General features: G+C 34.3%; 1 protein-coding gene across 1 annotated transcript in view; it reads right to left on the bottom strand.

Annotated features, from left to right (window-relative positions):
• The window catches only part of LOC150103712 (nose resistant to fluoxetine protein 6-like), a 308,906-nt gene extending 300,645 nt beyond the window's left edge, over window positions 1–8,261 (bottom strand). Inside the window, exon 1 of the mRNA XM_090396914.1 lies at window positions 7,856–8,261. Within this exon, the coding sequence (XP_090253040.1) occupies window positions 7,856–8,234 (379 nt within the window). The 5' untranslated portion in view covers window positions 8,235–8,261. The remainder of the gene's footprint in view (window positions 1–7,855) is intronic.
• Window positions 8,262–15,582: the final 7,321 nt, after the last annotated feature.

Here is a 15,582-nt window from a genome sequence, read left to right as displayed (position 1 = left end):
AGTGATAAAGCAAATGCCATTGGTCGGATTAATACCACAGGATATAATTGTAAACTCAATATTTTATTCTGTGATGGATCTACATCATTATCTTCATCCTTTCAGGAATTTAGGCCCACTGGCCTGTTCGAGTTTCAATTCATCTTCTTCTTGATCGTCTTTGACTTCTATGTCCTCCAACTGGGTAGCATCGATGTATCTTTATGGGTAGTCTGGAACTGTTCGTTCTTTTTATATGCTCAATCCACTTTAAGGTATTCATATGTTTTTTTTTCAATATGGAGTCTAGTTTTAGTTCTTTACGTATATCTGTACTCTTTTCTTTTTTCTGGAGAGTATAGCTTGCTGTTCTTTGTATGAACGTCATCTCTCCAGTTTCCATTCCTGTTTCTTCTGAAGTTTTTGTGATCCATAATTCAATTCAGTACAGCAAAGAGAGTCCTTCCCGAATTTTATAAACCCTTGTTCTTGTATGCTTTTGAATTGGTAGATCTACTGACAGTGTAATTAGTAGATATCGTACTAAAGTCCATTAAACCAACTAAACGAATTACCAGACCAATCTTAAGATACATCCCCTATTGCAAAATTACGTTATTAATCATGTTCATGCCATATTTATGGACTTCCTAAGGTTCACAAAGATGGTTATCTATTACGTTCTGTTGGTTGATTGTATTGATTCTCCTATGTATCGTCATGCTAAATATTTTTCTAATCTCCTTCGAAACCTTACTAGCTGCTGTAGTTATATTAAAAACAGCATTAATTTCAAAGATAAAAATTAAACATAATTATTTCTTTTGATGAAGCTTCCCTTCACCAACATACCAGTTCGAGAAACTCTTCAGTTGTTAAAATAATTTTTCTGAGTCTGAGAATATTGCTAATTTATTCAAGTTCTTCATCAGTGTAGGCTATTTCATCTGGCAGAATAAAGGGGGGGGGGAATAAGTATCGCTATGGGTAGTCCCATAATAGTGCCCTCTCACTAGGTGGATTATTTCATGAAATATCTGATAAGTCAACGTCTTCAGTACAATTTTTCCTTGACCTTGCATCCAGATTCATTTTGTAGATGACGTTTTCGCAGTCTGGTCAGTCAGAAATCGAAATTGTTACAATTCTGGAATAAACCACATGAACTCCCATGTGGAATTCCCTGTTGAACGTGAATCCATCAACAGCCTTCCCTTTCCGGACACTTTACTAATCCGATCTCTACAGGTAATATTCATCGAAAACGTTCCTTCATGGTATACATCCACCTGTCCTCACACCATCATCCATCATAGAAGATAGGTATAATCAAAACTCATACAGTGAGCTCATTCCGGCTGTTCAACTAATTCCCTTCTGTTGGAAGACCAAAGAAGATAAAATTACCATGGTTTCTAACGGATATAAAGAGGTTCCTATTCAAATGATTATCAATAAATATTACTGCCAGCGAGACTGTATTCTGATGCTGAAAAGTCTTCATACTCCACTTTAAAAGAAAGAATAAATAGGGCGGTTCTACATCAGTTCAATCTATGCACCACTGGCTTCAGACCATTTTGGAAACCTTTTTTATATAATCCTCCAATAATCATTTACTACCTCTGCTCTTGTCTGATTTTGGACTTTATTTCGGACCGACATGCCGTTCTGCTAAGATTAGAATCGAGGCGTACAGTGTCGCATCATATTCTTGGGAGCTGAAAATTCTGACCTTCCTCTCCATACCATTGACACTGGCCACAGAGTTCGCTGAAATCAAACCAAAATGGATTTAAATTTTATCGTATGTTCTTTGAACAAATGTGAAACTCTAAGACTGAGTCCGAATCTCAATCTGTCTGACTGCATGCTTATTTTAAAGTTTCGGGGGAGTAACGATTAACTGTTCTTATATGTTTTTATTAATTTATGTAACTCAATTGAATATATTACCTTCAATAATTAATAAAACCGTAATTCAGTAGACTGAATTGAATTAAATATTTAATATATTTGCAATTCGGTATATTGAATTGAAAAAACTAACCGCTGTTTACGTCGAACTGGAATAGTGTCTTCTTCTGTTTATCCAGCTGTGACATAGTATTAAACACAGGTTACGTGATTCGTGGAAGTTTTGATTATTATTAGCAGAACTTATTCTAGCTGGCGATGTCCTTAAACCAAGGAAAAAATATTTAAGAATAATAAATTATGTATATTTTTTTCATTATACTTGATAACTATTATTTAATTGATAATAATGTCTATAAGGCGTTTCCTTAAAATCTCTAGTTCCATTGTATAAAGCATTAATGAAGCCAAATCTGAATATCGCTTATAGATCCTTCTACATAGATATTTATGTGGTGATAAGGAAGCATCACAGAATTCAGAGGTAAGTAAATAAGACTGTCTCAGGACTCTAGAATGTTGAGTACAATGATAGATTATGGAAATATCCTCTGCAGAACTTGGTAGATAAGCGAAGTGATGATATGAGTGAGATATAAAAGTTGGTGAGGAGTCTATCAGATACTGCATAGGGTAATAGGTAGTCGGAGAGCGACAGGTTATCCCGGGAGACTGTATAAGAGTTTTGAGTCATGTGAGCATGGAAGTGAAAAGACTTTTTCTACAGTGAGTGGTGAATGAGCAGAATGCCTTATCAGAATGGGTGGTGAACATTGCAGAGTTTAAAATGTTTTCACGGCAGAGGATGATGTATATTGTAGTCTGTACGACTTTGCCCTCGCAGGATAAGTCAGAAGACTAATGACCTAGAAATAAAATTAATACCGACACTGTTTATCACAGTAAATCATACATTTTAATATGATTGATATATGAAGAGGCAAGTATAAGAGTAATTAAGAAAGATTAAGTTTTGTAAATTAATCTAGTAGGAAGATAAGAACAGTATTAGAAGACGTTGAATAATTACAATACAACGTCTTCTAATACTTTTCTTATCTTCCTACTAGATGAATTTACAAAACTTAATCTTTCTTAATTACTCTTATACTTGCCTCTTCATTATACTTGATAACAAATTATTTTGGTGGAAAATTGTCGATAAGAAATTAGTAATGATGGAAATTTCTCCTGTAATACTCTTAGTATCTTGTACAACGTATCAGGAATTTGATGATGGTTTACAAAAATTGGCATTATTAAAACAGCCTGTATTTTATGACGCTAACAAACGATTCTTATATTCTTGGATATAATATAAATCGCAATGTATCATTTTTGATTGCGTGAATAAATAATGATAATCTATCTATCTATCTCTCTTTTCCATCTGATTCGGACGGGTTGGGTCTCCTCCTAATAAGGATTCCCCTCGAAATAATTCAGCCGGTACGTCACTCCTCTGCTGCATCCCTAATAGAGGTTTTCATGGCTGTAGTCCTTATGTGTTCACGGGGCCGGTTTGCCTGCTTGCGGGATGGAAAAAACCCAGCTAAACTGGGGAGAAAAACCCTACTGCCCACGTCCAAGACCGTCTAACTTGGCTATGGCTGAGGAAGAACGTTGAGCTCCTCACGTCTCCGACGGAAATCGAACCTAGGACACTCATTCCCCAGGTACATGGTTGCGAAGCGCATAGCTACTGTGCTACCCGCGCGGACAATAATGATAATAAGTGATAAAAAATAAGTTTAGTTGTGCTATTGTAGAATGAACAAAAGAGAAAAAATAGTTTTATATGAAGTTCTCCGAGACAATATTTCTAAGATGATACAACAGTTTGTGCAAGCTAAATCTTATTTATTTATTGCATAGTGCAATATGAATGATCCGTTTAAAGTTCGAACCCAGATGCTCTACAAGTTGGGCAATGATTATGTCTGTTCGTTTCCTGTAGGCACGTTGCTTTGATATCATTACAATTACTGGAACTTAAGTGTTTTTTAAATCTCAAAATTTATGGATCACATTATGAAGAAAAGTAACATTAAACATAATATCGAAATTTGAGTGTTAATCTCATTTTTTACTTTATGCCGACGATGTTTATGCTCAAAAATAAGCGCAGCACAAGTCTAGTGTTCCTTATTTGGTACGAAAATCTGCAAGTGAAAGCAGGCAGTATTATTGAAACCATCAACTGCATCCTCAATGGAGAATCTATACAACAAGTGAAACATTTCAGCTGTTTAGGCACAGTTTTTAGTGAATTAAATTAAATGGAAAAGGACCACCAAGGTAGGAAGTCAACTAGAATAGGAGAGAAATAATTTAAAACACTAAATGAGCAGTATACAAGACAGTGTTGAAACCAATTTTAACATATAAATCCGAGAGCTGGGTTGGAAATAAAAAGCAGTTGATTATTACGCCACTAATAGTGGTGTAATCAACTGCTTGTCATACTGTCATACTGGAGACCACAGATATGACAGTTTTGAGAAAGATTAGGAGAGTGAACAGATGCCATCCATGACAGTATCATACTAAAACAAGGCTATTAGGAAAGAACTTGACATTGTTAGCATCCAGGAATGTGTTAGCAGAGTTAATCTCAGGTGGTATGGTCACTTAAGCAGAATGGGCGAGGAAAGATTAGCAAAACAAGTGTTCTTTTCCAGGTTGGTAGGAAAAAATCCATAGAAAGACTATGATCTAGATAGACGGATACAGAAACAAGTGCATTGGAACACTCAAATATAAGATCTCACAATATTGGAGTCGTAGCAGACAAATGATTAATTTGGAGGAACATTTTCGATAGGGAGTTGGTAATAATGTGCTTTTTTCATGTAGTACTATTATAATATTCAGTATATTCCTCTGAGGGTGAATATCAGGAACTTAATGATGATGATGATGATATATAAATACACACACCGACAGAAGTTCTTACTGGAACATGCCTGTCAGAATTATCGCCTCTTCCATATTTCATTATTTCTCTCTCACTCTCTTATCTTTCAGAAAACATCCTTGTTACAAGGAAATTTTCGGATAATGGAACAGGGTTATTTTGTACTGTCGCTGAAGCAAGGCTGTAAATGCACGTATTAGCATCTGTTAATGGCGTTTATTCTTCTGGCGTGTTTATTTTTTGCGACTGATGGAAGAATCCGACTTTTCAATAAGAAAAATCCTTACAGCCGATAATGGCCTTCAGCTGAAAGAACCACCCTTAGAACTTACATTTCTAAACGGGATTTGAACAACCAGGTCTTTCCAATCAAAGGGCTTCATCTCTTCAGAGGCTATCCATCCAATTTCACTTCACAGATATTATAACATTTCTCCTAGCAATGCAGAATGATATACTTAATGTAAAATACTACTACTACTACTGATGATGATGATGATGATAAAAATAATAATGATAATTATTATTATTATTATTTGCATTACCAACTACCAAAATCTTCGCTTTGGTAGTTTCAGCAAATCAGGAGTCCTCGAAGTCGAATAATTCCCAAAAAACGAAAAGTCCCATAAAGCAAATTAATTGGGAAAAAAAAAATCGAACCATGATGACAAAGAACATTTGCATATTATTTGCGTTTTTATATATGAAGAGACAAAGGCAAGAACAAAAATGCTGTTTTAATATTTGTTGCAATGTCACAGTGAAAACCAAAAAAAGGTATAAAAGCTTTGTCCGTTCCAAAGTTTAATGAATTTCTTCAGGGCAATAATCAGTTGCTTTGGTATAGCAATGTAAGTTAGCAATTCTAAAGGGGCAATGCTGGAAGACTCCGTTTATAGATATAGGAATACATCGCAGTTCAGCCTTTTCTGATTCAGTAGATTAGGTGTGCAATCAATATGCTGTGAGAGTACAGAGGTAGGAGAAAGGTTAGTTAGATTGATGATTCCATGTCTTGGGAGGATAGGGGAATCGTGGTAGCTGCGGAGATGCTTACCCAAGCAAGTCAGAAAACTGTGATGGAATTCAACGAAGAGATAATGTCAGTGCGGAGGAAGGATTTAAGTAATTTATCTAATTGATGTGACATAATATCATTCAGAAAGATGTTGTATTCGTTTATTTGAAAGATTCGTTGATTATGATTTTTATAATTGTTTTGTTTGCTGAATAATTTGCCTTGCTTCAGTCATCTAATATTGGTCATTTTAAGAAATAAAGAGTTTATTGATAGTTCCAATAGTAAATGATTGAAACCATCCTTTTCCATCGTGCGTGATCGATTTCAAAGTGCAGTGTTCAAATGCAGAAATTCTTATTGTTATCACATGACACCACCACAGAGCTTACTCACCGCTGAGGATACAATTGAACATTACTTCGTTGCTCAGGATTATCAACGGCAAAGAGTACAGCTGAACGAACAGTCGACACTTGACGTAACTTATTAAGCCGTATTGGTCACGTGGAACGAAGCAACATTGTCCAGCAATACAACGTTATTTCGTGCTAAACTTTTTTTCTTGTCACGTTGAGGAAGGATTTAACATAAAGCGCACTTTACGACTACACCATAGCGGCAAAGGGATTACCATTGCAGAAAATGATAGAAAGTGCTACAACATAATAGTTATTATGAAATGATGGTCGCATTTAAAGCGAAAAATATTCGTCTATTTAATGTTCTTGCCTTGATTGTGTATAATACACTTCAAAATAGACCAACTTCTTTAGCTCAGTTGGTATCAACAACACTTTTTCGTTGGAATGACCTGGGTTCGAATCTTAATCTCATATGTAAACTAGAACGAAAGGAATGCGATTCGTAGCGTTTAGTACTTTACTAGCAACTGTCACCGTCTTCGGGAATCAAAAACGTTTATTGGGTCAACAACCATAATAGCGAGAAAAAAAAAAAAAAAATATATATATATATATATGAAGAGTTTCATATCGGTAGGTACATTCAGATGCATACAAAAGCTGTGCTGAAAGATAGAATGTACTCGACATATGTAAAATGTTTCGTATATTAAAAGGCAGGAGTGGGTAGCCTACAGTTCAACATTCCTGCATTATAATGATCATTGCTGAAATCAAAAAAATAATTATGATGGAATTTTTTATACTATTCATATTTGTATTGCTACATTAATATCTGCTCTAATATTGATGTTTGGCGTTTATATTTTTTTCGTAGCTTATAAACATGCATTTTTTTTTTTTAAATTGTATGTTTTGTTTTCAAAAGCTCAGTCGGTTTCGAAGATGCCTTTTGAATGAAAAGACGTGGATTCGAATCTTATCTAGGGAGCGAAGAACTTTATTCAGAACTTTTCAGTAGAAGATCAATCACCCGATGATATACGGAGATTTTTTTCTTCAGGAAACAAACCGGATTTTTTTATCCGTAAAACAGGCAAACCTGCCAGAAAGAAACATGCAATTAATAGGCATGATCCATTGGCCTCATAGCCTCCCTAATTGTTTCGTCAGTAATTACAAACTCACAATATTATTTATCATTGTTTATCTATGTGTGTGTGTGTGTGTGTGTGCGCGCGCCTATTCTTCATCTCTCTCTCTCTCTCTCAGTGTCAAGTGCAGGGGCGTGCGTGTTGTCACAATGGACTTTTGACAAATGATAATCGATAATCGATAAAGAAATATCGGTATTTAGTAGAGAAAAAGCACGTTGCTGTAATAATAACTATTACAACACTGTGTGACAAAGTACACAGCGTGACAAAAACTGTCATTATTACACACAAATCGGCAAGGTGGTGGTGGTGGTGGTGGACAGTAGATGGCGTGGGTGCAGGTAATGATGGTAGTGGCGGTTTGCTGTAGTTTGTGGATTTGGTGAATTAAGTGGTAGAGACGGAGAGTGTTGTAGAGTAGGTAACCTCCCACGACGAGTCCTTGGACTCCTTCAAAGTATCACGCAATAATAATAACAACAACAAATCATATACTTACGTTTTAGAAGTTCCATCCAGTGACCACTGTTTGCCATGTAGTAAATATCTTCTAAGCAGCGTTTGGTCTCAGGAAAACTCGAGTTGTCTGGCTCTGAATCAAGAACGCTGTACAGCTCCTCAATTGTGTCTAAAAGGACGTCCACGTTTCTTAATTCAGGATCGAGAGTTATAATGTCTTGAGAAGAAGATGCCGATGGATCACTGGTTGCGTATCGTTGGTTTAGTGCTGCATAGGGAATTAAAGCTTGGATACCTGCCAGACGCATTTTCACTTCCTGTAGATTGCGAGCAATTTCAATATTTTCATCACTCTTTACTTCATCACAGTGGAATAACATAAATAGAAAGGGTACAAATAAAGCAAACGGGGGCTTCATCTTCTCTTCGTTCGCTTCGCACTCCGATGAAACGTCCTGCGTTGAACTACGCGACAATCAGCAGTGGCTTTTCTATCAGATAGCTTTATTTATCGTAGCAATCAGCGCTTCGATATCTTAAAAATAGCGACAATCTATGAAACTTGTGACATTGAGAAATATACAGTCACCGAATGTAAAGTTGTTACATTCAAGGAGTAATATTTGCGCAATTTTTTCGTGACGCTTTCCTCTATTTGTGTACACGCACTGTTGAAGTCGTTCGTGTGTGTGGGACGCCGATATGAGACATTACAATAAATTAGTCACGCGATAGAAATCCTGAAAGAGATCTTCTTTCTGCTTCTTTATTCATTCACACACTCACAGAAATAGACTACAAAGAAAAGCCTATAGAAGATTATTTAGTTTATTTATACAACTAAGAAGGAAAAGTGTAATCCATAAATGGAATACACAAAACTTTCAGAGACGTTCCTCCCTATATAAAAACATCTATACCGAAATTATAACCACAAAAAATACTATATTTTGAAAATATTTGCAGTTTTAAGTTTAAATATAAGTTATAATTGAATAAAAAATATTTTAAATTTATATTAAATATTCATTATACCGTGTTAATCAATTAACGCGGTGTAATTTCTAAATTTCTATTTTTAAATTCAACAAAGGAGTAAAAGCGAGAATAAAAAATCCAAACCATATCTCTTGCAAACATTTAGCAAGAGATATGGTTTGGATTGTTTTTTTTTTTTTTCGAGGGAAACCCCAATTTTTTAATTCACCTTCAAAGATGAAGCACAAGTAAAGATTTTTTCTTGTCCTAGATGGGATTCGAACCAGATCTATCTAGCCAAACTGGGTATATCCTGATTATACCATGGAAATATCCTGATAATCTAAATAATCTTTTGAAGTTCTTTAATAATAATAATAATAATCTTCTTCTTGGCTTCCCGTATTAACCAATTGTTTGCCTGTAACGTTTTCAAGGGTTTAAAAAGTCTTCTGCCCATCTCCTCCTGGGTCTTCCTTTTGATCGGTGTCCCTTTGGTTTATATTTCCAGGCAATATTTGGCCATCTCTCCTCATTCATTTTTTTCTGTGTGGTTTTTCCAGTCCTTTCTATAGTTCGTGATGTTTTCTGTTATGTTAATTATGGATAACTGTTTTCTTATTTTGTCATTTCTTATCTTGTCTATTCTTTTGTAGCCTGCGAGCGGTCTTAGGAACTTCATTTCTGCAGCTTCCACTTGTCTCTTATCTCGTTCTTCCCAAGTCCATGTTTCACTGCCATATTTTAGAATTGGTTTGGCTATTATTTTATATAGTTTTATTTGGATTGTTTTAGACATATGTTTACTAAAGTGTATTCAAAGCTCCAGTGATTGCTAGGAATTTTTAATTTTTATATGCAATGTTGATTTCTCCATTGAGGCTTATGTAATTTCCTAGATATTTAAATTTGTTCACTTGTTCTATTACTTTGTTGTGGATGACTAGTTTGCATCTTTTAATTTCTTTACCTTGAAATGTTATTAATTTTGTTTTATTTATTGAGATTTTCATTTCATGCTGTTCTATTGTTTTGTTCATCACGTGAAGATGTTTCTGTAATTGGTCTTCATTTTCAGCAAAAATAACTTGATCGTCAGCATACAAAAGGCTGGTTAATTCTTTATTTCCTTCTTTAATTCCTATGATTTTGTTCTCTTCAATATTGGTGATAATCCACTGCCTTCAATGAGACCTCAATTGGTTTTAATTTTTTCGGTTGTTTCTTTATTAATTTTAATTTTAATTTAGCTTTCTTCCATTTATTTGCTATTGCTTTTGTGGTTTGAGGTGGAGCTTTCAATTCATACAGTATATTGATTAATTTTGTTCTGTTGACTTGATCGTATCCTTTCTCATAATCTAGTAAGGCCACATAAGTTGTGGCCTTACTGGATTAAATTAAATTCTATTATTTTTTTTTCTATAATTTGTTTTAGTGTAAATGTGGGATCTGTGAGGATCTTCCTTTTCTAAAGCTGCATTGCTCTTCTCCAATAATTTCCTCAGTCCATGGTGTTAATTTACTTTTAATTATATCTGGATATATTTTATAGCATGTATTTAATAAGGATGTTCCTCTGTAGTTTCTGCGATCGTTTGTTTCATTTTTTTGAATATGTTTATAACTATTGCTGTCTTGTGGGATATTTCCCTCTTCCCATATTCTGTTTAAGAATTTAATCGTAAATGAAATGGTTTAGAATTGTATTTGTATAGTTCTTAATTTTTTCCGTCTTTTGCTGTAGCTTTTCTATTTTTTAGTTTTTCCAATATTTTCTTTAGATCATTTAAGTGTATTGGTTCTTCATTTGTTTCTTGACTTATTACTTGTTTTACTTCAATTTGATTATTGTTTAGAAGCTTAGTGCAGTGATTGATCCATTCTTTTGTGGAGGGACCTTCTGATTGTAGATTATCCTTTTGTTTCTTGAGTAAATTTTTTTTAATGATTTTATAGCACTTTAGTTGAGGTCCACTTATGTCATGCTCTAATCTTGATACAAATTTTTCCAGTCTTGTCATCTTTTTGGCATTGAAACCATTGAAGAGAAAGGTTTGGCAAATAAAGGCAAGTTCCGCTGTACGGGAAACTTGAGTGGAACAGAGGTTGGAGGTTCTTTTGACAAGGGTTTTGATATATCTGATTTTCCTGGTTTCTCTTCTTGTTATTTCTCTGCTTCTTTTTTATATTCTCTTTCATTTCCAATGGTTCTGTCGTTTAACTATTTAAGGGAAATTTCTTTTTTCTTTCATACTTTTTTCTTTCTATTCCTGGATTCCTAGTACTTAGTCCTTTTTCTTCGCAGTTTTGTTCCTATGGCTTCATATGCTGCTTGTTTTGCTATTTGTTTAATGTCTTGTCATTCGTTTTCTATATCTGTATCTTCATTTATTTTCTTTGTATGATTTGTAAGTCTTCTTTAATATAGTTTTCTGATACTATCTTGCTGTAACAGTTCTATCTTAAACTGTTCCTACTTTTGTTTTTGTGTTCTTGTATTGTTTCTATTTCTCTGATCTGAATCTTAATAGTACTGGTTAATAAATAGGGGTCTGAGTCAATATTGCATTCTCTGTCAACTCTGCAATTTTTTACCAACTTCTACAGTTTTTCACCCACTATTATATAGTCCATGATGCTTTTATATCCTCTGACTTCCCATGTATATTTATGTTTAAAGAAACTGTTGGTGATTTTCAAACTATTCACCACAAATTCCCTGAATTCCCTTCCATTGTTATTTATGGTATTTCTTTTCGCTTAACTATTAAATATTTAAATGTATTTGATCCACTTCGCATTGAAATCAACTGCAATGATTAAGTAATCTTATTTATTTGTTTTCTGAATTACGTTTTGGAGGTTTTTAAAGAATTCTTCTGATTCAGATTTTTTTCCTTCTTCGGGTGCACACATTCATATGTTTGTAATAAATTTCTTATTTAAGTCTAACCCGTATTATTCTTTCAGAGATCCAGTTATATGATTCAATTTTGCCTTTCCATTTGTCGCTAATGATGGCTCGTTTTTCGTCGGATACTCCACTGTATATTAAAATGTAGTCCTGAGTTCTGTGGCGCCTTTTGATTTTTACTTTGTTTCTAATAATAATAATAATTATTATTTATATATATAATAATAATTTTTTCGATCCAACTTTATTTATACATAATATTTATAATACCCATTTATTTTTTTATAGACGAACGTTTACTAAGCATTTTTAAAGCCGGTTCCCAAGTTAATCGATCTCTCTCACCCACTGGCAAGTGGGTGAGAGATCGATTCTTCACGAAATCAAGGTTTTTAACTATGCAACTCAAAGAAATTGACCATAAACCTCACATACCACTTACGATTTAGTGCTGCAAAAGAGCGCAGTTGTCAGGAATGTTATTTCTCCAGAAATCCTTGACTCACTGATTGTTTTAAGCTCCGTTGTCACTGAAGATTGAAGGATAAATGTGGAGTTTAAAAAAAAATGCTAACGCCTGTTATTTCCCACAAGAAGTAGATCAAGCCATTTACCTCTAACTTTTCAAGGCTACGGCAGCTAGCGTCAACCCTTAGCCAATCACAAAATAACTGGCCTAATACTATTAGTGGCTCGATTTTGGCACCCGGGGAGGAGAGTACGGCAGACAGCTGTAGCCATCTCGTGGTTCCTAACGCTAGCAATGCATATTATTGTCTAAAATTTGTGAGTCCTACAGCCAGAGATCGACTAACTGGAACCGGTTGAATAAAGGTTTAGAAAAAGTCCCTCTAGTGCGTGACTCGAATCACACTTAGAACACTCTTTCCACTCTTAGAACACTCTAGGCCACTTTTTCTTAGAGTGGCCTAGCACTATGGATGCAAAAGCCATTTCCATAAGGCTACACGTGCTGCCTACCTCTCTTAAAAAAGTTACTTAGGACTAAACGAGCCTGAGTACTCACTTTGTAAATAAAAAAACGTCCGCTTATTTATTTATTATAAAAACAATAATAAATAATTAAAAATAGAAACGAAATAATAAATATAACTGAAAAATATTATGAATAAGTGTATATAGTGACAAAAATTAAGATTTTTTTTAAAGGAAATGAGTTTAAAGAAGAGTTGTGTTTGGGATATCCCGAAGGTTATGTGAAACGAAACCTGACGCAGCCTCGAAAACGACGAAACAAGGAAGAACCGCTGGATATGTGTTTCAAGTGGAACTGAAAGGAGGCAGCTGATTGTCAGGCAAGGGTAAAATTCCACTGAACAATGCATTAATAATAATTATTTAAAAAATAAATGGTGAAGAGGAAATCAAATATATCAGGCTTATTAGTTTAACTGCAGTATATAAGACATTTACAAAAGTAATAAATATCAGAATAATGCGTCAGGTTGAGTATATGCATCCGAGGAACAAGAAGAGTTTAGACTTAATTATCGTTCCATTAATCATATTCATTCTCTTAGGAAAATTAGAGAAAACACAAACGAAGATAATAAATTTCCAGTTAGGTCTTTGTGAAATTAGAGAAAGCATTTGACCCACATTATACAAGGTATAGAAGAATCATATTTGTTGACTCTGAAGTGTATATCAATCACATCATCTCGTCATTAGGTTGCATAAGAAAAGTGAAAAATTCTCGGTAAATAGGGGAATAAAACAAAGAGACACACGGTCTACAAATTGTAGCAACCCTTTATCTTTTTTCATGTGTTTTTCACAGCGCGACTTGAAAATCAAATTTTATCTTCGTTAATTTTGTCTGTGCCCGTATCGCGCATGTAGTTATAAGTAGCGAATTTATATGAGGGGAAATACCCTTCAGCACGCATGTACGTCAATTGTTTTCCGTATAAAGTGTTTATTGTTCAACATTGTCTTCGTTTTCTGTCAGGAAAGCGCATTAAAATCATAATGTGTTAATCTCAAGCTGAGCACTTTATTTTCTGGTGAGTTACATACATAATTAATATGTAATGCTTTTTTTATGTTAAAAAAATATTTTTATAATAATGGCCACAAACTTCAACGAAAGGAAAAAACCAACATTAAAAAGAAAATGTATTTCTCTTGAAGAAAAAATTAAAATCTTGGATCGGTTGTTAAATGGAGAAAAACCAAGAGCTGTTGCAAGGACTTTGAATTTAAACGAATCAAAACAAACAAACTGAACATAAAATCCGAGAAAGTGTTTATTGCTGGGTCAACGATAAGTGCAAAGCGCATTGCTCGTGTACGCGATATTCTAATGGAAAAATGGAGAAATCTCTGATGATTTCGATAGAAGATTGCACCTCAAAAGAAAATTCCTTTGGATGGAAATCTTATTAAACAAAAACCTCTCAAAGTTTATAAACATTTATAGTGCAGACCAGGTGTTCAATGCGGATGAATCAGGGTTATAATGAAAAAAATTGCTATATTTCGAAAAATGAAAGATCAGCTCCTGGATTCAAAGTTTCTAAAGATAGAATTACTCTACTGTTTTGTAGTAATGCGTCAGGTGATTACATGACAAAACCAATGTATGTTTATTAACCGATCCTCAAATCCTCGTGCTATGAAAGATTAAAATATGCACTTATTTTTATTTTGCCCATTATGCATTATGTGCGAAGAAGTTTATGTATTTTGTAATTTTTACAATTTTATATTATGCATTTGTTTCATAATATTTATATTTTCATAACTTACATGAATTACATGAATTAAATAAAAATATTTTTTTGTTGTAAAATATGTCATTGTTGTTTATATAATTAAAAAAAAACGATTTCGGAACCTAACCCTACTTTTTCTATGTGATCTGAGTCTCGCATAACGCGATTTATATAACGCGGTATTTCTATTGAACCTAACATCCGCGTTATACGAGGGTTACCTGCATATATATTATCAACATCCACACACGACTGGTTTCAAGACCTCCACCAGAACAATGGCAGATGTAGACAAGCATTCATAGGGAGGTAGAAGAATTTGTTAATGTGTTTTTCTTGTGGAAGTTGTATTCATTGAAGAATTCGATCTAGGGATGAAAGGAGGAAGACGGAATAAAGAAAGAGTATGAGAAGTCGATAAGTTTGAACGGAATGGATTATGGATGTTGAATTTGACAACATGGTTTATTTTACTGATAGTCTTATGGGTAATTTTAAGTATAAGAATATTTAATTACCCAATGTAGCATCTTCACCCAGTTTTAATTCATTTAATCGGGCATAAATGCCTTCTTACCGAACTAACCACCTTATGGAGCTCCTTTTATCCCGTGTAGTCTGGTCGCTAGTTTCGCTTCCGGGGGTTTATCATTATCATATCATCCTCTCTTCAGATTTTCACTCCATTCTCAACGTGAATTTTAGCAGATATTATTGACTGAATATTAGCCTGACATTCAGCACTTGATCAACCCGGATCTGCTTCTGAATCGAACTTGCGAACCATCCCATTCAATGATTTAAAGGGTGCGTATTTTAAAGTGGTCATTTGATTTTGTTTTTATGCATGCCTTCGTCCAAGATTAATAACAGTGGGATTCTATTTCCATTCCCTCTACTGGCGAGGAATCGAAAAGTGCCTTATAAGAAGCATTCGTTATAATCACATTTCCCCCGACCATTGGGACTTTAAATTATGATGGGTTTCTTCTGTGGCATGTTCAATCAAATTTAAGTAAAAAATAAAATAAAATTTTAACCTTCTAATTTTTCGAAGGAAGTCTAAAAGAGTTTTTTTAGTCCAAACTTTTGGAAATCGATAGGCAGCCAATTCCAGCACTTAACATCACCTGG

This window comes from Typopeltis vanoorti, chromosome 8, assembly GCF_054136105.1.
Source record: "Typopeltis vanoorti isolate ZY-2024b chromosome 8, IOZ_Tvanoo_1.0, whole genome shotgun sequence".
Classification (NCBI taxonomy): domain Eukaryota; kingdom Metazoa; phylum Arthropoda; class Arachnida; order Uropygi; family Thelyphonidae; genus Typopeltis; species Typopeltis vanoorti.
The sequence above is the reverse complement of the archived record's forward strand: the minus strand, read 5'-3'. Positions and strand labels throughout refer to the sequence as shown.